The 25,248-nt window shown below is 40.1% G+C and overlaps 1 protein-coding gene across 1 annotated transcript in view; it reads right to left on the minus strand.

The window, feature by feature from the left end:
* PRKD1 (protein kinase D1) overlaps window positions 1-25,248 on the minus strand; it is a 154,668-nt gene that overhangs the window by 77,390 nt on the left and 52,030 nt on the right. The window contains exons 2-3 of the mRNA XM_036265975.1: window positions 7,381-7,512; window positions 6,330-6,490 (exon numbers count right to left, since the gene is read on the minus strand). Of these exons, the coding sequence (XP_036121868.1) occupies window positions 6,330-6,490; window positions 7,381-7,512 (293 nt within the window). The remainder of the gene's footprint in view (window positions 1-6,329; window positions 6,491-7,380; window positions 7,513-25,248) is intronic.

Here is a 25,248-nt window from a genome sequence, read left to right on the forward strand (position 1 = left end):
TTAACTGTGGCTTTATAAAATGTTTAGAAATTCTCTATCTTTGTTTTACACCAGAGGTTCTCAAACTCAGCGCTATTGATATTTTGAGCCTAATATTTCTTATTGTGAGGGCCTGTCCTGTGCATTGGCCGCTCTGTGATTTCCTTCTTGCTGAGACATTGGTCCCTCAAATCCTGATTGCCTTGGGTGCTCTTAGATACATTCAAATATTGTTTTACTCTTTATTATATTTTATTCAGCTTTCATAATTGTCTTGATACAAGCTTATTCATATCTGGGAGCAGAAGTTATGATACAGATTATTAACTTTTTTTTTTTAATTCTCACCTGAGGATATTTTTCTATTTACCTTTAGACAGAGTGGGAGGGGGAGAGAGAGGGAGAAAGGGAGAGAGAGAGAGAGAGAGAGAAACATCAACGTGAGAGGGACACATCGACTGGTTGCCTCCAGCATGACCCCAACCAGGACTGGGGACAAACCACAACCCAGGTACATGCTCTTGATGGGAATCAAACCCGTGACTCATTGGTCCATGGGCCAACGTTCTACTGCTGAGCCAAACCATCCTGGGCCGTATTATTAACTTTTTGATAAGACTAAGTCTTACATAACACGATGTCAAATGGCTTTAACTTTTCCCAAATACCTAAAGAATATTTGTAAATTAAAAAAAAAAAATTAGTAAAGCATAGAGAAATGATAGAATCATTTATTCCCATCCTCTCTTATGCAACTGTCCAAAAGTCTATAAAATCAATATAATCTTGATATACATACTTATATGTAACGATACCATATATTAGTAAGTCTGACTTAAGGACCTGCTGCATTTTTCCTGTTTATTTCTAATATTGGTGATGATTCACACAATGATATACGCCTCCACATAGCTGTCTGCCATAAATTGACTACATTTTGGATTTTCTTAAAAGATGAACTGCTTTATGATTAGTATAATGGATACAGTTTACTGGCAAAGTTGATGAGAGTTAGAGCTTGTCATATAATCTGTGTTTTTATCCTCTTTTCTTATGTTAGCAACATTATTGAAATCTGAAGTTCAATTTATGTGCCAGAAACGGACAAGTTAATGGAATTGCCAGTATCTTCATCTGTATGTGAAATGGTGACTTTATAGTCAAAAGACAAAAATCATTTTCTTATATTTGAGAGAAAATATATATACTAATACTGGCAGACGTGCCAGATGGGTGACCTGGTGGCATAATCAACGACGCCAGCATCCTTTTCAGCAATGAAAAATACCCTTTATGGTTCACAGGACCAGAAGTTTTCCCTGTCATTGCCATGTAACCTTGACTAGGCACGCACTGCACACCACAGCCGGGGCCTTTCACGTCTTGCTGGAGCTGAAAAGGGGCACATTCGCTGCATTCCAACCATGCCTGGGTAAGGCAGGGTGGTTTGCCCCACAAAATGTCACTGAGGCATGGTGCCCTCCTCAAAGTGGGCCAAGGTTTCTTCTGTTCTCAGGAATTGGATAAAAAGAGACGCAGACGCACTCCTTGAGGGCACCAAGGGCCTGATCCTGTGAAACAACTTGAGAGCCCATGTGCCAGCGTCACGACATCAGTCCCAGAGGCTTGTCTCGCCAGAAGGTTACCTGTAGCGCCTTTACACAAGGTTACGAACGTTTATGATATTTTTCAAAGTATGGCCCCATTATTTTCTCGCTTCATAAATAACTGATTTGATCACAATTTTATAAGCATTCTTGACAGACAAGGTTAAAATATGATTTTTAAAATTATATTTTAGCCCAGTCAGTGTGGCTCAGTGGATTGAGCGTCGTTCCATGGACTGAGAGATCCCGGTTCAATTCCAGGCCAGGGCACATGCCCAGGTTGCAGGCTGAATCCCCAGTATGGGGCGTGCAGGAGGCAGCCAATCGATGTATGTTTCTCTCTCTCTCTCTCCCTTCCTCTCTCTAAAAAAGCAATAAAAACATTTTTTTAAAGTACATTTTAAAAATACAGTTTAAGCGTTCCACTATAAAAATTTGCATTCAGTGATATATCATTTCAGCATTTGTTGTAAACTATAACTTGTACCTAGGTATGTCAAAATTTTAAATTATTATTTAATTTGGTTTAAAAAAGCAATAAAATAATTTGGTTTAAAAACACAAAAGCCTGTGTTAAAAATTAAAATTATGTAACCTAAAATATATTTATATATAAATTATATATTTATACATATATACATGCATATGATAACTTAAATATATAATTTAGTTTATACTTATAAATTCTAAATTATATACGTGATGTTTTTAAGTATGTGTATATATGTGTGTGTATATGTATATACATATATGTGCATATATTATAAAAAGTTAAGTTAGATTTAAAAGAAGAATCTTCATAATTAATCATCTAGATTCTAATCTATTCTAATGATGAATGACTAGAGCTTTAGATTTCTTGTGAGATATTAAATATTTTGTAAAAAAAGTTTTCTGGTGAAACTGAAAACAATACACAATTAATTTATAATTTTATTTCTTAAACATGTTTTTAAATGTCTATCTTATAAACACTATGACTCTCAGTGACTATCTTAAAAGCAACAGTAACTGTTGTAACTTGTAAAATCATTACTTACAAAAATTCCAACTAAATCAAGGAAATTCAGAGTTCAAGATGGGACATGAGAGTTATTTGAAAAAGTACATCGCTTTTGCCCTGGCCAGGTGGCTCAGTTTCTTGGCGCATTGCCTCATACACCAAAAGGTTGCAGGTTCGATTCTGGTCAGGGCACATACCCAGGTTGTGGGCTTGATCCCCAGTTGGGGCATGTGTGGGAGGCAACTGATAGATGTCTCTCTCTCACATCAATGTTTCTCTCTCTCTCTCCCTCCCCCTCCTCCTTTCCTCTCTCTCTCAAATCAATAAAAACATTTCCTAGGTTTAGGATTAAAAAAAAAGTATACAGGACTTCCGGTCAAGATGGCGGCGTAGGTAAACGCGGTATCGCTCCTCCCACAACCACATCAAAGTTACAACTAAACTACAGAACAACCATCATTCAAAACCGCCTGAAATCAGGCTCAATGGAAGTCCTACGACTACAGAACTAAAGCAGCAGCCACATCCAGACTGGTAGGAGGGGCGGAGGCGCAACAGCTGGTCCCACACCCACGTGTGGCGGATAAAAATCAGGAGGACAACTCGGCTGGGAAGGTCCTCCCTGAGGACTGAGGGGTCCCCGTCCCACACCAGGTGCCCAGCTCAGGGTTCCAGTGCCAGGAAGAGAATCCCCGTAACTTCTGGCTGGAAAAACCAGCGGGAACTGAGGCTCAGGGAGGCTGAGGCGGCTGGAGTCCCAGGCAGCTCCTTAAAGGGCCCGCGCACGGACTTATCGGACTCTCTCCCTCTAAGCTTGGAGGGGAGGCAGCTCCAGGGGCACCAGAGACACACAGGGAAGAACTGAGCTGTCTGGCACTAGAGCGAGGGCTGGAGAGGGGGCTTTCTCCAGGACAAACGTGCTGTCAGAGGCCTTTGTTCCTTTGGTGAGCCCTTCCCTGGGGCGGCAGACAGTCGCCATATCTGGGACTCCAGCAACCTGGCTCACACTGGTAGCCCCGCCCTAGTGACTCCCTGAGGCCCCGCCCCACCCAACTTTCAGGCCCACCCAAGCTGTTGCCAGTTGCTTAACCATAGGATTGGCCTGTCTTGAATCCCGCTTCAGGTTTTCCTAAATTCTTTCAAACAAGCAGCATCTGGTCTCAGCTAGCCCCATATTTCTCATTAAGTAATACACAGAAACAAACACAGGGAGGCAGCCGTAATGAGGAGACAAAGAAACAGGTCCCAAATAAAAGAACAGAACAAATCTCCAGAAAAAGAACTAAGCGAAATGGAGATAAGCAACCTAATGGATGCTGAGCTCAAAATACTGCTTATAAGGATGCTCAGTGAACTTAGTGAGAACCTCAGTGAACTTAGTGAGGGCCTCAAGAGCATAAATAAAGGACCAGTCAGAAATGAAGGAAGCACAGTCAGAAATAAAGGAGGCATTAACTGAAATAAAGAATAATTTACACAGATTCAATAGTAGAGTAGGTAAAGTCAAGAAGCAAACCATCGATTTGGAATAAAAGGAATCAAAAAACACCCCATCAGAACAGCAAAAAAGAAGAGAATCCAAAAAAATGAGGATAGTGTAGGGAGCCTCTGGGACAACTTCAAGCGTGCCAACATTCACATCTTGGGGGTGCCCGAAGGAGAAGAGAGAGAACCAGAAATCGAAAACCTCTTTGAAACAATAATGGCAGAAAATTCCCTAACTTGGTAAAAGAAACAGACATACACGTCCAGGAAGCACAGAGAGTCCCAAACAAGATGAACCCCAAGAGGCACACACCAAGACACATCATCACCAAAATGCAAAAGGTTCAAGACAAAGAGAGAATCTTAAAAGCAGCAAGAGAAAAGCAGATAATTACCTACAAGGGAGTTCCCATAAGACTGTCAGCTGATTTCTCAAAAGAAACTTTGCAGGCCAGAAGGGAGTGGCAAGAAATATTCAGAATGATGAAAAGCGAGAACCTATAACCAAGATTACGCTATCCTGCAAAGCAGTCATTTAGAATCGATGGCCATATACTTTCCCAAACAAGAAAAAACTAAAGAAGTTCATCACCACCAAACCGTTATTATATGAAATGTTGAAGGGTCTTTTTGAAGAAAATGATAAAATATATGAACAAACAAAATGGCAATGAATACATATCTATCGACAATTGAATCTACAAACAGAATGAACATGCAGAACAGAAACAATCTCATAAATACAGAGAACATTTTGTTGGTTGCCAGATGGGAGGGGGGTTGGGGGGAATGGGTGAAAAATGTGAAGGGATTAAGAACAAATTGCTTGCTAGACTGACAAACCTCAAAGAGAAGGGGGTTGGGGGGTGGGAGGAAATGAACCAAAGAACTTATATGCATAACCAATGGACACAGACAACAGTGGGAAAAGGCAGGAGGGTGGCGGGAGTGGGGAGGAGAGGGTCAATGGGGGGAAAATGAGGAACATCTGTAATACATTCAACAATAAAGATAAAAAATAAATAAAATTAAATAAAATTTAAAAAAGTATACAGCTTTTGATTTAAGTGCCTTTCTGTAAGAACATGACTAATTCCAATTAATACAACTTTATGGGATAATATATAATCACACACATACATTCTTCTAACCATTGGTGGAATTTAATACCTGCCTTCTCCCAACAGGTTCACTTGATGAGGTTTGAAAACCTAAAAAATTTCCAAAAGAATGTCTTGGAAAAATAGAGTATGTAATTGTCTTAATTATCCAAATTAGCATTTGATTGAGTTCTATGTCTGGTTTAGGCCATAACAAATTAAAGTGATATAAAGATCACAAAAAAATATATTTCAAATAATGAACTAATTCATAAAACTTTTTAGAGATGTGTTAAATATGCATCGCCACTCTCCACTCCAAGAAGGATTTATTTAACCTAAAAGTTGTAGTAATTTTTTCTTTAATTAATTTTTATAACAGCTAGGTTATAAAGAGTCTTTGTAAAATCCATTGGGGAAGGGATTTCACATATGGAGAATTCAAAGCCCCACACCATTAGTTAATTTCAGAAAAATGTTCTTATTTTTAATAAATTGACATAATTACCACAATTTTTACTTTGTTTTCAATGTTTGAGAAATCCAAATTCAATTTTCCTAAAGAATAATATTTAAGCCAGATCAATACAATACATATTTTAGAGCTAATGGAATGGTTTGAAGTGTTAAGTGTTATTTTTCTCACAACATCTGTCAATAGCATCACTCTGATCCCACAGCGGAATGTACGCCAGGAATGTCGAGCAATTAAAGACGTTCAGATTTCCATGATGAGAAAATCTCAAAATATTTCCCAGCATAAACATTCAGCTATGCCACCAAGTACTTTAATAATCTTCAGAGAGAGAGAGAGAGAGAGAGAAAAAGACATCTTTCATCTCAATTTTCCAAATTTTGACAAACGATGTTTTGTCAAATTCACACACATCAGCTGGTGCTGCTCTGGCCCCATGACCATGGTGAAACCTCACATATTTTGCAACTGCACTAAATTCCCAGGAAAAAAGCAAACTCAGAGCTGTTGGATAAGTGATGAGATGCTAACCAGTCCACAGCACAGGCCCGGAAGAAACACAGTGATTGACACCTGGCTGTGTCCTCCCTCTCCGGGCACCGTCTTGGATGGACACTGCTATCACACGGTCCCGCAGATTTCTGATACAGAAGGGGGGAGGGGTGGAGAGGAGGCCCTACCAGCAGGGGCTCGTCAGGGACACTGGTGGAGAGCTCCGCAGAGGCCGTGCGGGTTGTGCTGAGCCCGGTGAGGGAGACGTTGGAGAGCCTTCTCCGCCTCACGCCGCTGCAGTTGTTGGGGATTTTAAACGCACATCTCTTATGGTAATTCAGACCACATCCTGGAAAAGGAAAATTTTAAAAAAGCTTTTGTTCAACCATAAATTAAAAGCTATTCTAGTGTTATTAGTTGTAAATTTTGATTTTTTAAAAAAATAGTACTGCTTCCGTTTCTCTTGGGGCTATTTGGAAATTTAAACTTTCTTTTGAGCCTTTTTTGATTTATTGTCCCGATCTATAAATAATCTGGGTTTTGAATTCTGATTTTATTGAATGAGCTCAGCGACTACTGTGATTATGGTTGTTTTTTTTTTGTTTGTTTGTTTTTTAATGTCCTCTGATATAATGGATTTTGGCTTTGAAGGATCTAGCAACGAAACTCCAAAGAGGTGATCCGAGCCATATTTAGCTGCCAAAAATTCTAATGTGAGTAGACACATACGGAAAATGCATCACAAAGCATCAGAACTTCTGAACTACACTGATCTGAATCCTGACTGCACAGGTTCAAGGAGTTCTTTCCACAGAGGACGGTAAAACTGCAACATTGACATTCAAATGTGGGTACAAGTTGGAATCTGCCAATCAACAGCTGAGTGACCTGGGATCGTTTGATTAACCTCCCGAATCTCTGCTCATTTCAACAAACATGAATTGAATGCCTACTATTCCAAGATTGAATCAAGATGCCAATTTTATTTTTAGTCTGTTGCCAAAATAACCCCCCCACACACAAAACATATACAATATAGGGAAAAGATCCGAGAGTCAGGTTTGCCAGATCAGAGCAAGTATGTTGAAGACAAGGAAGGTAAAGAAATGAACAGAAGAGAATCCATGCACCCCCCACATCCCTGGAAGACATCAGAGGGAAGAAGACGTTGCTCAGAGGCAGAGCACAAGCAGATGACTGCAGCCTGCATTCCACCTGGTGGACAAGGAAATACCTTACCTTCACATTTCAGGCCTTGGCGGACCAGGCCCCATAGCATTTCTCCACAGTGGTCACAGAAAGCTGGAGCTCTGTACGAATGAACAAAGAGAGCGTGGGGACGAATCTGAAAGTCTTCAAAGGTGGCAGAAGCTGTAAAAACAGTGATGTTGAAAAATGAGTTGGATACCCTGATCTGTAGATAATCAGTAGGCAAGATAACTACTACGCAAGTAGAGAGATAACTCTCCCAGCAAAGTTGGGAAAAATAAGTTGCAACACTGCTTGGCTTTTAGCCATTAGACTCCATTCTTTCCAACCATAGTTTTACAAGTGGTGCCATAGCAACCCTCTCTCTTCTCTTCCTGTTTGCCCAAGTCTCAGACCACTTTGAAAGTTGCCAAAATGGCCCAGCCAGTGTGGCTCAGTGGTTGAGCGTCGACCCAAAACCCAAGAAGTCGCCGGTTTGATTCCTGGTCAGGGCACTTGCCCAGGTTGTGGGCCCGATCCCCAGGCGGGGCATGCAGGAGGCGGCCAATCAGTGTTCTCACTCATCTACATTTCCATCTCTCTCTCCCTCTCCTTTCCTCTCTCTCTCTAAAATTAATAAAGAAAATTAAAAAAAAAAAAAATTGCCAAAATGCTAGAAGAAAGCATGAATGGAAGGATAACTCAATTCAATTTACAAATACCTCATGTTGCTTAAAATGTTTTGCTTTTGCTTTTCCTTAAATGAACCAGAAAGGTGTTCAGAAATACTAATGAAAAGAAAAATTTTGATGAATTCATATGGATCAGAGGATAGTAACTTGAATGTGAGCGTGAATGGGGTCATTCATTAGAAGAGTGGGGCCCTCCTGGAAGACAGGTAAGAAATCTGAGTACCCTCTCCTTGGAGACAGAGACATTTGAGCCCTCAGGCAATATAGGTAACCATTTAAATCCTGACCTAGTAATAAGCAAGCATCCTCTTCACCAACATGCCGAGCAGAGAGATTTAATGCACACACGGGTGAATTCCAGCCCATTCTTTACTAAATATACTTTAGCAAATTATATTCATGCTGCTGGAAATTTTTTGGTCTTGCTTATTGTTATCTATTCTATATGGTACGCATGCAGAGTATTGAAATTCATTATTTTTTTCCATTATACTTTCTACATATTTTTATGATGTCATAAAAATGGCTCGTTTTTGTTGTTGTTCAAATCAGGAAATAGAAAGGTATAAAGAATTGAAAGTGAAAGACCACCCCTTCCCTCCAATCTCATGAGTAGGGGTGTACCTTTTAAACCTGTTTGCACACAGAGCCTGATGTTGAGTCTGTCTCGGCTTCTCGTACACTAAAAGAGAAAGTCTCACTGACCGCGACTTCTCCAGGCCCTTACAGTTCAAACTTCCATTTATGTTAGGACAGACCCGTGTGCACTTGATTTCATAAGGTTTTATTCAAAGAGAATTTGGGAAAAGTTTAGGCCTTTCATATATCCTTATATTCTGCCTTCCCCTCTCTTCCTTTTGTCTGTCCTATTGCCTTACTTTTTCAACACACATTTGTTCAAAACCTTCAATGCTGCCAATGGCACAATGCCAGGGACAAAGATACGAAGATAAGTCACAGAACCTGCCAGATTATCAGGAAAGACAGATAAAACAAACAACCCCGCCCCCAACAGTAATATAAAGTAAGTTATAAGGTTCAAAGAAGCTACATAAGTTTCATAGGGACTAAACAGAACCAGGACTACAATTCACAGGTGTTTTGGCCCCCAAACACTGTCCTTTTTTAAAAAAAAAAAAATTTCTTTATTAATTTTAGAGAGAGAAGAAGGGACAGGGAGGGAGAGAGCTAGAAACATCGGTGAGAGAGAGCATCGACTGGCCGCCTCCTGCATGCCCCCCACTGGGGAAATTTGGCCCACAACCTGGGCATGTGCCCTGACTGGGAATTGAACTGGTGACCTCTTGGTGCATGGGTCGATGCTCAACCACTGAGCCACACTGGCTGGGCCCAAACACTGTCCTTTTCACTATGATCAGTGTTACATCATACCTTCCCTAATTCTGCTGGAAGAACTATCTCCAACAGCCCCCAAACATGGGGAATATACACCGGCAGTCCTTCTGCAGGTGCTGGGACGGCAGACTGTGGGCTCTCAAATCACTCACTGAGTATATTTATGAACTATGTACCTTGTTAACTCAAGTCTGCAAGGTGGGACAGAGTGAAGGCCAAAAACACAGGCAATTCATCTCTGCTACACAGGTATCCACAATTGCGAGAATCAGTTTGAGGGGATCACATCCACCAGGGCAAGTGAATCAGCTCTACTAGAAAGGATATGACTGAGGATTCATAGGACACATAACTGGACCATAACAGAAAATTAAATTGTAATGGGTTGGTTTTTCCTTGAACCTTGAATAAAAGTACTTTACTCCATATTAATGAGCTTTATTATCGAAAATCACCTATCAACTCATTAAAAAATAATTTTTACTCAAATGGAAAGGTAATGAAAATAATAACAGGAGTAGCTAAGATTTATTAAGCTCTAACTGTAGACTGAACACTGCTAAGAGATTGAAGTGTGGGAAGAGGAGCTGATGGAAGGACTGTAGACAGAAAACCAGGCAGCAGCACTCACTGCACCGAGTCCTGACTAGTGTATTGTTTGGGTACCAATTGTGGTTTGATCAAAATGTGTCTAAATTCGGAATGCTAAATCCTCTCTTAAGTTGGTTTCTCACACTCATGAACAAAATTTGTTTTTAAAACATCAAAGAAAATAGTTAAAAAGCTATTTTATGCCAACCACTAACTCCTGCCTTCTCCATCCCTACCTCCTCCCCAAGAGGTCACCCCTCAAGGACCAAGCAACTATGATGATACTATGGCAGCAATTCGTTGAATAATTACTGTAGTTTCCAGAATAAGGCACATTAGAATTTGACAAAACTAATACCAAGTTGCGTTCAGATAGTTTCCTAAATCAATCAGGAAGAATATAAATAATTAAACTGAACATTTTCAGTAACCCCTTCACCCTACCCCCAATTTATGTCAGGTAAGTTTGTTTATTCACTTTTTGAAAGGGATTAACATTCACAAGCCGTTAGCACCCTTGACTTATGTTTAAATGCCAGTTTCTAAAGTTCAATTTTAATATTCTCCTGTTAATTTTACAATAATTAAGTACATTTTAAAAATGAAACTACCAAGCATGGCGAGGTTTTACATCCATTTGAAATCAAAGCACAGTCTCCATTCATTAGGAAGTTACCCGTTCTGCACCCTGGGGGGCAGCATTAGTGGAGTGCGTGCACGCCATCTCGCCTAATCACAAAATTGCACTTCAGAGATAATCGCTTAGCCCAGGAAAACAAAAGTGAATGCTGTAATTCCATTTCGCTTAAGTTTAGGTATCCAAGTGGACAGAGAAGAATAGGAGTAGTAAAGTACCTGGAGATTCCGAGAGAGGAACAATGTGCTATCTGTCAGTCTGTTAGAATCAATCAGTCGACCTAAATTAAAACCCTATGACAGAGTTACACCCTGAACACAATAGGCTCCTTATACTGGTATTTGTGTTTCTTTGATTTGCTCTATTCACAGTCTATTGTTATACTCCAGTGTGCAGGAGAGGAGAAAATGACATGCTTTCCTTAGTCACTGAGTATTTGAAATAGGTAATTGAGCCAAAAACTCTAAGATAATCAGCAGTTCTTTTAAGGTTCGTTATACATTGTTGCACAAGATGGAATAAAGTGTTTGGTTAGCAGTACACATGAAATGAGGCTTCTGAAGCAAAATAAATAATTTCTGGAGGTCAAAATTATTTGCATAGTAAAATAAAATAATATCAGGTCTTCCAAGGTTTTCAGTATTTTTATTTTTTTACTGGTAATTTTGGCAATTAGGGAGTGGTATTAAGGCTCTCTGGGTTCAACTTTGGGACAGGTATAATAAAAAGAAAAGTTTAACATATTGTAAGTATCACCTCACTCAATTTTCACAAGCAACCTATGAAGTAGATATTATTATTATTATTCCCATTTTATAGATGAGAAAACTGAGTCTCAGAGAAATTAAGCAACTGCACCAGGTAACATAGGATCTTCAGTCAACCAGTCCTGACACCTGTGCCATACAAATTCTCTCAGCCACTCTGAATCAAATTATCATATTTCTCTGATCACTGAAACACTATGGATAATAAACTGCATCTTTATTTTATGAAACCCTTAGAAAGATTAACAAAAAAAACTGCAATTAAATATAAAACACCATCATTATAAGATGCACCCTTATCTTAGAGATGCAAAAAATACTGGGAAGAGTCTATGAAATAATGTATAGAATGAAGCCTGGCCCTTGTGGCTCAGTGGTTGAGGTCAACCCATGCACCAAGAAGTCACCGGTTCGATTCCAGGTCAGGGCACATGCCCAGGTTGTGGGCCCGATCCCCAGTGGGGGACATGTGGGAGATGGCCAATCGATGTTTTCTCTCACCGATGTTTCTAGCTCTCTCTCCCACTCCCTCGCTCTGGAACATCAACAAAGAAAAAAAAATGTATAGAATGAAATTAATTCAGTTCATGATTTTTTTAAAAAATCCCTTTAACAGACTTTCTGAATAGTCTCCATTTTTTGAAATCCTTCTCCATGCAAACAAATTGGAGTTAGCAACAATAACTAATTTTTAAATTTTTATAAAAATCAATAGTAACGTCTAACCATAGCCAGTTGGAGCTTGTATCCACATGATGACCAGTGTTACCACGTTCAGTCGGCGAGTCTGGCCAAAAGCCAGACACTGGAAAGATCTTAAAAGCTGTGAAGATTTGTTGGGACAGGTTTGTTTTCCCCTTAGCCTTTGGAGTATAGAAAACAGTTTCTGGATACCACTTGTCCAACACAAACACACATATTCATCTGTTTCAAGGTGTTCTGATGGGAAACATTCGAACTGTCTCCACATTAGCATCCTATCATTCATCCATTCACACACATGTTAGAAATACCGAAGTCACCCTCTGCTCCTAGAGAGTGTGGTGGAATGATGACTACTCACAAATCACTTTTTTGCCCTTGTGAGTACCTCAAATTATTAGAAAGTTTTGTTTGTTTGTTTGTTTTTTAATGAGTCCCAAATTCTCCTCTGTAAATTCTATCTGGTGGTCACAGTTCCAAAAGCAAGCCTTTAAAATTAAGATATTTTCATGTCTTTCTTAAATCAGCTCATGTGGACCAAGCAGTCCTGATACCTTCAAGCACCATAGTTATGTTTTATTAATACACCTAGAGCCTACTAGGTAATGTAGTGTATGTCAGAAATAGAAAAATGAATAGAATCTTGTTGTTAAGGAGTCAAAGTCGAGTTAAGGAAAATGACAGACCCATCAATAATTAACACAAAATGCAGGGGTGGAACACAGAAGAAAGGTTGCTGAGTCCGCCTGGGTGTGTCAGGGGCAGCAGCATCAAAAAGAGACACTGAACAGACTCGCGAAGGATGAGAATATTTTGAAAGGTAGAGAATGAAATAAAGAAAAGAGGAAATGTCCAGGCTGGGTGCTCAGAGGTTGGAGCATTGTTCCATACATCAAAATGTGGCTGGTTCGATTCCTGGTCACGGCTTGTGCCTGGGCTGTGGGTTCATTCAATTCCCGGTCAGGACGCGAATAAGAGGCAACAGACAGACATTTCTCTATCATATTGATGTTTCTCTCTGTCTCTCTCTAAAAATCAATAAAAACACATTCTTGGGTGAGGATTTAAAAAAAGCAAAGAGGGAATATTTTTGTAAAGTCTGATTTTATTTAATTATAGGTAATGTATAGGACTACATATTGCTTTGTAATCACAACTGTTGCAGGTTCTTGACACTTCATTGTCTTTCGTGTATATTAGCACAGCTAGCAAGCGCGTCCACGGGGTAGATGACTGAGAGATAACAGACCACTCCCATGCCGTGTGGCCCAGAGGGGAGGCAATACTTGCACAGTTAAGCCTTCCTGCGTCTCCTCTCCCCACCACCTGCCACACACACATACCTACACCATGAGGCTGGCCATTTGTTTCTACTTCTCCTTTGGTCCCAGTTTCTTCAAACCCCTTTTGTACCAGATTCCCCCTCTATGCAATTACTGTTCCAATTAAACACACATTTTTGTTATACCTAGAGACAACCAGAGCTGGGAAGACCCCACAGCTCTCTAGCAACAAATACATTCAACCTATTCTTATTGAGACATTTACAGTAGCATCTTTAACATGGGTGAAGGAATAAAAAATAAAAAAAAGGAAATTCCTAATTTTAACTCACATCTGACCAGAAAAACGTTAGTGAGGTACCATTATAGGAACTTAGGAGTCTGTGAATATATCATCCCAGAGATTATAGCAGCCAAGTAAAAATAAATAAATTTTATTTAGATGTGTTGATTAAGCAGTTCAGAAAGTTCTGGGAAAATATTTTATAAGTGCATGTCCAGAGACTCTTACAGGACATACAAATGGCCAAGAGACATATGAAGAAATGCTCAACATCACTAATTATCAGAGAGATGCAAATTAAAACAACAATGAGGTATCACCTCACACCTGTCAGAATGGCTGCCATCAACAAATCATCAAACAACAAGTGTTGGCGAGGGTGTGGAGAAAAGGGGACTCTAATACACTGCTGGTGGGAATGCAGACTGGTGCAGCCGCTATGGAAAACAATATGGTGCTACCTCAAAAAATTAAAAATTGAATTTCCATTTGACCCAGTGATCCCACTTCTAGGAATATACCCTAAGAAGCCTGAAACACCAATCAGGAAGAATATATGTACCCCCATGTTCATAGTAGCACTATTTACAATAGCTAAGATTTGGAAACAGCCCAAGTGTCCATCAGTAGATGAATGAATAAAAAAGCAGTGGTACATATACACAATGGAGTACTATGCAGCGGTAAGAAAGAAAGATCTCTTATCCTTTGAGACGACATGGAGGGACCTGGAAAGTATTATCCTAAGTGAAATAAGCCAAGCAGAAAAAGACAAATACCACATGATCTCACTTATATACAAAATATAATGAACATAACAGTCTGAGGAATACGGTAGACCCAGAAACATGGAAGTAGGGCACAGACTGACATCCCTCAGAAGAGGGGGTGGGGGGGTGGGAAGAGATAAACCACAGAACTTATATGCATGGATGCATGACCAATGGACATGGACAACTAAGCTGGGGATGGGGCGGGGGTGGGGTGGGGAGGGGGGTGCCAATGGGGTAAAAATGGTGAAATATCTGTAACAAAAAAATAAAAAAATTAAAAAACAAACAAACAAACACAAAACCAAACAAACAAAAAAAAATATGGCTCCAAGAGGAATAAAAAAGATCTCACAAGCTAGACTGATAGCACAATAACATGTGTCCCTAATTAGGAAGAAAGGGGGCTGGTGTCCAGAGAAACTGATGTCACTGCCCAGGAAACTCGTTGATAAGCTCCAGTGCAGAGAGAGAACACATCAGCTCCAAACCAGCAGCAGGGCCCTGAGGGCATACACGCCTCAGCCGGTGAGAACCACCCCAAGGAGGCTGCAGGAGAAAAAAGCTAAAGCTTTTAAAAACCTGAAACAGAACAAAAGGCCATTTAGCTGTGTTATATGGGGAAAGAATGGAGCAGAGATAGGCCTAACCCACGGGAAAATATAGTTCACAGACAAAACAGAAAAAGCTGAACTATTCAATTTCAGTTGTGAATCTGGGATGATTGAAAGATTATCTAAGGACTTGAAATAAACTATTTTCAATAGGCCCAAAAGCCCAAATAAATTATAAATGAGGACTCAAGAATTTACTTTTAATTTAAAAAAAATCTACCACGATATGCTAACAATCTTACAATCTTACTGGGTTTATTGGAACCACTCTAAAGCCTTCTGTAGGAAAAAGAGAAAAGAGCCTAATAAGAAAGGAAAACTTTAAATGAAGAATAATAAAAAAATTTAGCCCTAGTTGATATAAAAAATTCTATAAAAGCATGCTATTGTAAAATGTTAGTTGCGTTAGACATGAGAGATCAATAAAACAGAATTGATAACACAGAAATCCATTCTGTATTAATTTAAAATATGATAGAAGATATATCAAAAATCAATTTATCAGGGAAACATTATTTAACAAATGATTAACAATTAGTAGTAATTAGCTACTTGGGAAAAATACAACTCATAACCTTATAGAATATAAAATTAAAATAAAAAAACAAACCATAGAAAAACTAGAAGAAAAGAGAAGTGAGTGCTTATCAAATCTCTGGAGGAAAAAAGACTTTAGAAAGTAACAGGAGTTCATAAATCTTCGAAGTGATGGAAAAAATCACATGGGAAAGAGGCAATGGCATGATCACGTGGCACACACTACTGGCTGACTTGTCAAACCGTCATATAAATCTCTTATTTTGCATAGTTAAAACAGGATTACTTATAACTCTTACTTATGGGAGGTCACAGAAAGCTAATCAGTTTTAATACTTCCAGGAATTAGAATATAATCACTCACATCAAGGAGAGATCTCCATGCATTGTTAGATAACCAGACATGCAGGTGACAAGCCGTGTGCTCCATTATGAAATTAAGAAAGCTCCCATGTACTCGTTCCTGCTCAGAAAGAAACAGATCCTTCTGCTTCTCCTCCTTTTTATTCTCTTTTGAACTAGAAGGACAGCAGGAGTTCTGATGGTGGGGCTAAAACCCTGGTGGCTCGCCAAGCCCTTCAGGATCTGTTCAAGAACCCAGAGAGCTACTGTTACTACTTGTGTAATCCCTTGTTTCCCTCCCCGGGACCCCAGCTCTGTGGCTGCAGAGGCAGCAATGCCACCTGCCAGGAAGGCACTACGAGCATGAAAGAGCCACAAAACGGAACTCTATGTAAATAAAGGAGAGAGCTAGAAAATTGAGTAATTTTATTCCATCTATCTCCACACTGAGAAGTCGGCCAAGAACATTTCCCTCAATAATTTTTTTTTTTTCTCCAACCATTACTGCTGCACATGCCCCTGTCTTAGACACAAACTTTGCTTCTGATTTGCAGGGAGCCACTTCTCAGTTACTAACTCTTATCCATCTGGCAGCTCAGCTCAGTATCACCTGCCCTGGGAAACCTTCTGTGATAGGCCGGCCCCATGTGATGGAAATTGCCCTCTTCTCTGTTGCCATAGGCTTCTGGACACACTTATATGATAAAACATATCACTCCATAATGCCATCCCTCACTCCTTTATCTATTCACACATAACATTAAAACATTGCTAGAGAATAGAGATAATACTTTCTCTGAGTATTTGTGCATATATTAAGTGATCAATTAATGTCCCTGGTTGAATAAGTAAACCTTTAAAATGCATAGTGCTGCCCTGGCCGGTTTGGCTCAGCGGTTAGAGCGTCCGCCTGCGGTCCTGAGAAACCCGGGTTTGGTTCCCGCTAAGGGCATGTACCTCGGTTGCAGTTTGTCCCCGGCCCTGGTTGGTCGTGCGGGTGGCAGCCACTCGATGTGGCCCTTTCACATTGATGTTTCCCACTCTCTCTCTTCCTCTCTCTCCCTCCCACTCTGTACAAAAAATGGAAAAATGTCCTCGGATGAGGATAAAAAATAATAATAATAAAAAAAAATAAAATGCATAGTGCTTTTATAAAGTTCTACATTTTATTAAGTCCTAATAATCTACACAGAGTATTTCAAGTTCAAAAGAGACGTAAAGGAAACTTTACTCAGTGCAAACAGCTCAACTGTGATATATAGCACAGCTGTGAAAACAGCAAGGCAGCTAGGTGGCCCTGGGGCCAGGCGCCCTGGGGCTAAGTCCTCTCTGGCTAGACTGCTCTGCGCTGGCCAGACACCTGTGGGGTTACATCCTTGGGGTTTCAGCTCCAGCAGAGGAAATGATGCCTTTAGTCTTCAGTGGAAACGGAAAGTGCACTCCCTCAGCCAGAGGGGAGCTGGCTTAATATAAACAGAAGTCCCCTCTCCTGGTTCCTGATTAGTGGGCCTCAAGCAAATGAGGGCTCTAAATCCTTGCCATCTGATTGGTCCACAAGGCTCTATCCTGATTGGTCAAAACGCAGCCATTTTGATTGGCCAGGAAAGATGCTGAGAAGGCTACAGCTGCACAACTCTGATTGGCAGGAAAGCCCCAGTCCTACTGCTTGAAATATAACTCCAAGAACTCCTTTATAAGGACTGGATCAGGTGGCAGGAACACAGTGCAGGCTTCGCCCTGAAGTGCAGTTTGCGTGAGAGGCCCATTTAGAAATGTCAGTTAGGCTCTGTTCATTTTTAAAAACTTGAGCCCAGGTAAGCCACTGAGAACCATTCTTAGTAGGTATCTTCATTCTCAGGCTCCACTATCCCATTTGAAGAAGTGTCTAGCAATGCTTTCCAGAGATGTCCTTGTTAGTTCTTTATTACTGTAAAGGCCGTGTGTGGAGGTAGTTATGAAAGGCATGGGCACAGTGTCAGAGCAGACCTGAGTTCCAATCCTGGTCAGAGCAAATGGGTGACCTTGGGAAAGCTACTTCACCGCCCTGAACCTCAGTGTCCCTCTCTATTACACTGGCTTAGTGAAGCTCCCCTAGGTGGGCTGAGAGAAGAACACAAAGTAATTAACACAGCCCATGGCACACAGGTGATCGTTATTAGAAAAATTTCTCCGCATCGTGATGAGCATAAAAAAGACTGAGTTTGAATTCCAGTTATGATGATTATTCACAATTATTTTTACTGTTACCATTATCAGTACTAATAGAAGAAAATACTGCTTTTAAGTCTATTATCAACCCACAGCACTTATAAAAACTAATATTATTTGTTCTTGCTGCTACCACATAAAGAATATGTTTCCACTCCAGAAGAAATGGCTTTTCTATCCACTGTTCTGGTTAACGCTAATTAAATGGAGCTAAGTCCATAGGACTGTGTCTAGTTCCTCCTCTAAAACGAATCAATTAACAGTTAGGAACTGCTGTGGGGAAAGAAGGGTCACCATATCCTGATGTGACTGAATGACAAATGCCACAGCTGGAAAGAGATTAGAGAGCATCTCAGGTCAAGAAAGAGCATAAATGGTTGCCCCATGTGTCCAACACAGAGGAAAGAGAAAATTAAGTAAAAATGTCATGGAGTCCAATTCTAGCTAATGAGTGCAGGCTCCGCAGGCACCCTGAATGGAGGGAAAGAAAGGTCAAGTCTGTTTCTTAGAAAGCTCCATCACATACGGGAGACTTTATACCTTTAAAAGGATAATCACCTCATTTACATGAGGAACACCAGCATACAAATTGCCCTTTAGACTACTTACAAAAGGCTGGTGGACAAAGGCTAGGTACAGTTTTGTACTGAAATGTTCTAATTGGCAGCAGGGTTGCTGGTGACAAATAGCATCACTGTTGTCAAATACATCTGTACTCAGAGACACCAGGTAAAGGTTTCATATGCTTCTCTGTGAGTTTCTTTAAGGCAGGCTGTACTTTTCATAAAACCTGATGCTTACTTTTGATTCAGGAACACCACAACCCTTAAAAACTGTGAAATTGGCTGGGTAATTCCTACTCCAGAAGGGGCAACAGTTCAAGGATGGTGGGTTCATCCCAGTGCCTGCTAACCAGGCACCTGCTGTGTGCAGGAATGGTTCTGGCTGCTGCTCAGAGGTACTGAGAGAAGGGGACGTGCTGCCGAGGGCCTCCCTGTTTTCTTTCGAAGAATCAGGCTGACTGATTCATTGGTCCACTCTGGTTCATGAGCTTAAAAGAGCTTTATTATTGCAAATCTGAGTTTATCCTATTTAGTCAGGATTACTGAGGTATAGCTTAAAGTAAAATCTATCCTTTTTGTGTACAGTTTTAACAGACACATACAATTATGTAACCAATGCTGTACTAGAGATAAAATTTTAACAACCCCACCCCAAATTCTCCTGTGCCTCTTTGTAGACAATCCGTCATCACCCTTGTCTCCTGGCAACCACTGATTTACTTTCTGTCCCTTTTTTAGCATGCCATATAAATGTAGCCTTTGACTCTAGCTTCTTGCAGCATAATGCACTTGAATTTTATCCACGCTGAATGTGTATCTGCAGTTCCTTCCTTTGTACTGCTGAGTCATATTCCATTTGGTTCATATGCCACAGATGAATCAACAGGATTCACCAGTGGAATCCTTTTCGGCGGCCACCAGTTTATCCATTCACCAAGGCATTAGGGCCAAGGGTCATGCTGGGATGAGGATGGTAGAGACCTAGGGTCCGGAGTTCCAGGCTCCAGAGGGGAGGTATAGTGAAAAGAAATGTTTTCTTGGACCTATACCGGTCATCCATAACACAGGAACTTTATTCTTGGAAAGAACTTCCTTTCGCAACACCAGACAGCATATGAATTTTAAAGTGAGGAAAAGTGGCTCCAGGATTCTCTCTGTACCTCATTTCCTTCATCTTTGGAAAATGGTTATAATTATTAACACAAAGAGAACTTTCATAATCAGTTCCATGAGAAAACATTTTTTTTTTTTCATCCTCACCCGAGGACATTTTTCCATATTTTGTTCAGATAGAGTGGGAGGGGGAGAGAGAGAGAGAAACATCGACGAGAAAGGGACACACCCAGCGGCTGCCACCGCACAACCCAACCTGCGCCGGGGACAAACTGCAACCGAGGTACATGCCCTTAGTGGGAACCAAACCCAGGTCTCTCTGGACCACAGGTCAATGCTCTAACCGCTGAGCCAAACCGGCCAGGGCTTGTGAGAATACATTTTAAAATGATAGACAGTATCACATCTGAAACCAATATAATTGTATTACCAAATGTCACCCAAATAAGTTTAATGAAAAATAAATAACAATAACAGTATCATGCTGGGCACTACACTGTAGCACTGGCACTGCAGGGCCATCTGTAATTGTTTTAGGATCTTGTATCACATTCCATCTTGGTAACTGAAATCCCAAACGTTGATCCTACTTAAGGGAATATTTTGGAAGATCCTAATTTTTGTGAAATTATAGATTAGTCATCATTACCAAACAAATGGTAGAAAATACCAGAAGTAATTGGTAATCATGATTTTTAATCTAAAATTAACTATGTTTGGACAGATTTTAATTAATTTTGTGCAAAAACATTCATTTATTTGATCATCAAAATGCTCTGTATATGTGTGGTAAGTGATTATTTCAACTTTGTTCATTTACTTGTTTAATAGACATTTCATACCTAATTTTAGCATATATTCTGATTTCACTCCCTTTTAAAGTCACAATTACAATTATAAATTGTAATATAAATTTAAATTTACAATTATAAAAAGCAACAAGGGGCTAATTTTACCATTATACAAATCCTGAACAAATTACCTACTGATTTCAGGATTATAAAGGACAAGTAACATGAGAAATGTTTAAAAGGAATAGAGGTACATTTTTATATACATTTGATGTTTCCTATTATGATTTGTATAGGTAAGTGATTTTCCCACAATAGCAATGTTTTCTCTGAGATGTTCCAGCATTGAGAGGGAGAGGGATGAACGGGTTCTCAGACTTTATATGCACCCCTTGAAACTCAGCGTAGCTCCTTTCTCAGCCTGGAGGGCTAGTCTCCTGTGACTGAGTATTATTACAAGGATGGCAGACTTTACTTTGTGCTGGGCACAAAGGCAACGTGGAAGCAGCAAGGATTTTGCTCTTCAATACAATGTAACGAGATGGGAAGACCAGTTCTGGAGCAAGGGTGCCTGGATTTGAAACTCAGCTTCCAGAATCGCTAGGCATCTGAGATGAGCCAGCAGCCTGGCTATGTTCCTTAGCTGTGCAGGTCTTTGTCACCACATTGGTAAAAGAAGCACAGTAGTAACTGCCTCACTGCTGCAGTATTAAACATGTGTACAACATTTAGAACAGTGCCTGGCATATAATTACCTTGTCATAATAAATGTTTGCTAGTATTTAAGATATTTCTTATGCTTCTTTATTCTCATTTCAAAGTTGCTGTTGATACGCTATGATATTTGCAATAAGCTTGTCCAATCCAGCTTCTTTTGTCCATACTCCTTTTTATAGTTCATTGGTTTTCAAGTTTTGTGAAAATATTGCAGAAGTGAAACAGTGTGACTTTATTTTTTGTTTAGCTTTCAGAAAATGTTCTTTCAAAATTGAAAGTGTATCCCAGCTAACTCTTGTAATCAACATTTGCAAATCGTCAGTGAGAAAAACTATACGGAGGTACTGGACCTTAATTCCATTTCTGTTCTATTTGTTTGTCTTATTTTATTTTTATTCTGCAGAGTAAAGCTTATAGCCTGGCATTTCAGATAGTCAGTAGATATATGTTGAATGAATGCTTTATCTCTATCTTTCTTAAAGGAATATTCATTCATTCAACAAATATTTGTTGTTACTGAGATAAACAAATAGTTATTTAGCATTTGCTTTATTTGTCAGGTAAGGCATTAATCAAACAGTATGATGACAGTGATCACCATTATTGTTATTTTGTGTGACTTTCATTCAATTTATAATGTCTTGAATGTTTTCATAATGTAGGCCTTGTAATTTGTCTTAGGATGGGACTAGGTTCATATGTTTATTTCAAAGTAACCCAAAATAATAGTTCGTAAACAAGATAAAAGTGTGTTACATTCTCACATAAAGAAGTAGGCAGCTCCATGAATTTATGCTTCTAGCGGCCCAGTCTGATACTTCCCCTTAGTATGGTTAATCCTCCAGCTCCAAAATGGCCATCAATTCGAGGCAGCAGGACAGGGAAAAAAGGCAGCCCACCTTTCTTAACCCCACACTTGATGACAGCCACAAGCTGCAAGGAATCCTGCAGAAATGCTGCCCTCCAAAATGCAGGTTCATAGTACTAAGGGAAGAGAGGATAGATATTGGGAGGCAAATCTCTTTCACAGTGAAAGTTCTTTATATTGCAGCAGGGCCAGGTGAGGAGCAGGCAAACGGATACATGGGACATCTGATGGTCAGAGTAGGGTGCGGGCTGGAGAGTTAATTTGAGGATCATCAGCAGAAAAGCAGCAAATACAGCCGTGTGAATTAATGAGATCCTCCCAGGGGGGAAACGCCTAGCTCACAGGCCGTAGCCCATGAAATCAACATCAGCTAACATCACAGGCCTCACCAAAGTAGCCTGACCAAATAGAGCAGGCTGATTTTATTTTATTTTTTTTTATCCTCACCAGAGGACATTTTTTGTTCAGATAGAGTAGGGAGGGGGAGGGAGAGAGAGGAAGAGAGAGAAACATCAACGTGAAAGGGACACATCAAGTGGCTGCCACCCGCACGACCCAACCAGGGCTGGGGACAAACTGCAACCGAGGTACGTGCCCTTAGAGGAAACCCAACCAGGGTCTCTCTGAACCGCAAGCGGATGCTCTAACCGCTGAGCCAAACTGGCCAGGGTGCAGGCCAATTTTTAAGTTGATAATTTTGTATGGCCCTCTGCCAAAAGAGGTTCCCCACCCCTGCCAGGGTTTTAATTTCTGATATGGTAGCCACTAGCCACAGGTGGTCACTCACTTCAAATTTAATAAAATTAAAAATTCAGTTCCTTAGTCACACTAGCTACAGTTCAAGTTCTCCATGGCCACTGTGAGTGACGAGTGGTTACCGTATTAGAAAGCACAGACCATTTCCACGATCACAGAAAGCTATAATTGGACAGTGTGTTCTAGAGAGAGAAGTTAGCAAAGAAAATGAACCTAGTGGTTGATAGTCAAACAGATTTATTTACTAAACTCAAGTATCATTTTTATTTTCAAGCTTCATGATTACTGCAGTTACTAATAATAGGCTGACATTTATTGAACACTTACTGGAAGACAGGGTCTGTGCTAAAATCAATATGTTATTTATTTAAATCCCCCAAATTCACAAAATGAGTGCTGCTATTATACTCATTTTATAGATGAAGAGATTAAGGCTTTAAATGTGGACAAATTAGGCTATCAGCTCATAGATACTTTAGAGAGAGAAGTTACAGAGAATAACGTTGTCAATCCAGACTTACATATACATTTTCCACGGCATCATATCGACTGCAAATAAGTCACATTACCGGTTGCTTTCCACTATTTCTACTTCTTGTATTTCTGTGGTGTTGTTACATTTGCTAAGAACTTCCTGAACAAAGTTGAGTACTAGCAAAGATGTTCTCAACCTTGATTGCAACGTGCCTCGTATATTCTCATTAAATACAATGCTGTTGACTTGAATTAACTATTCCTTATTACGTTAAAAGAGTATTAAAATGCATACCATAAAAATTGATTTAATAATTATGTTGCTTTGTCTCTTTATTCCTAATTTACTTGGTTATTTTTGTATTACTCTTTTGTATTCTTATGGATTCTACTTTTCACAGCATTTTATTCGGGACTTTTGTATCCTGGAAGCAGGACTCGTTTTAGTGATGTTCCTAGATGAAAACGATTTTTTTTTTTTTAAACTCAGAAACCAAGCCACGTGCCATGTTTATCGAAAAAGCTGATGAAAATGAACCTAAAAATGGAAATTTAAAATGGAAGAAAGTTGATTTCATGACAAGCAGAGGAGACTAAACTTGCACCGCCTGCGATTTTGCCCCTCTTCCTAAAGTGCGCTCCATCCATGACCTTAGCACAGCAACTCCGAGCAAACATTCCGAGCGCACCTGCGCCTGCGGGGCTGTTGCATCGGGTAGAGCTCGGAAGTCCTTGTCAAAGGCCACGAGTTCTTCTCAGCACTCCGAGATCAGATCTGCCCTTCAAGAGCTGTTGGCTTGCTTCCCGTTTACAGTATCATTCTTTGGATTATTTCGACACAACATTATTAAACAAATATGGCATCCTCCAACATATTTAAAACAAAGTAGCAAAAGCCTCATGGTCAACCATCTAGGAATTTATGTTAGTTGAGGAAAGATAATAAAATCCTAAAAAAACGAAAACAAAGCTGGTCTCTAACCCAGTCTTAACCAACCACAGATTTGGAGATTGCGAAGGTCAAGCAGCGCTCCAGGCAAGAAGAAGGGAGAATGTACAGGAAAGAGTGGCTGTAAAAGGTGAAGGAAAATACAAATCCTGGACTGGAGAAGAAACAGAATTTCTCAGAGAGAAACACAGTAGGAACGGGGTTCGGAAGAGGAAGCGAGGTGAGGAGTGAGGGATGCTGAAGGAATCAACACGGCTGATGGGGAGGGGACCACAGGGCAACAGTGGGCACCACAGTGGACAGTTTACTCGACATGAGCTGAAGGACAACTTTGGTATTTCGGGCTGAGACTCTAGAATGCAGTAATGACTATGATTGGTTTTAGCAAAATGTATCACATATATAAAAGAACATATATAACAAATGTGTAGTTTAAAGGATAATAATAAAGAGCCACTGCACTTTCCATTCAAGTGAAGAAAATAAAAATTACCATTACCATTGAAGCTGCCTGCCCCGCCCCCAGCTGAGGGGATGAAGCAACATCAGTGTTGGGTGAGATGAACTGAGGAGTGTTCAGGAGCAAACAGGAGACACAGAAAGAACAGGGACACTTGAGAGAGCAACAAGAATCCTGGCGGGTTCAGACCAAGAAAGAAGCAGTGGGAATACAGAAGAGAGGGAAAATTGTTACATAGTATTGGAAGGCAGATACGATTCAATTTTGTTTTGCTTATTTATTCTTGGAGTGGTTTCAGTTCGACTTTTCGTTTTTGCTTTTTGCATGGACGGAACACAATATTGGTTAGACAAGAGTGGTGAAGGCTGGGGGTGGGAACAGGGAGGAGAGGGTCAATGGGGGGAAAAGGGGGACATCGGTAATATTTTCAACAATAAAGATAAATT

Source organism: Molossus molossus, unplaced genomic scaffold (genome assembly GCF_014108415.1).
Source record: "Molossus molossus isolate mMolMol1 unplaced genomic scaffold, mMolMol1.p scaffold_m16_p_1, whole genome shotgun sequence".
Lineage (NCBI taxonomy): Eukaryota > Metazoa > Chordata > Mammalia > Chiroptera > Molossidae > Molossus > Molossus molossus.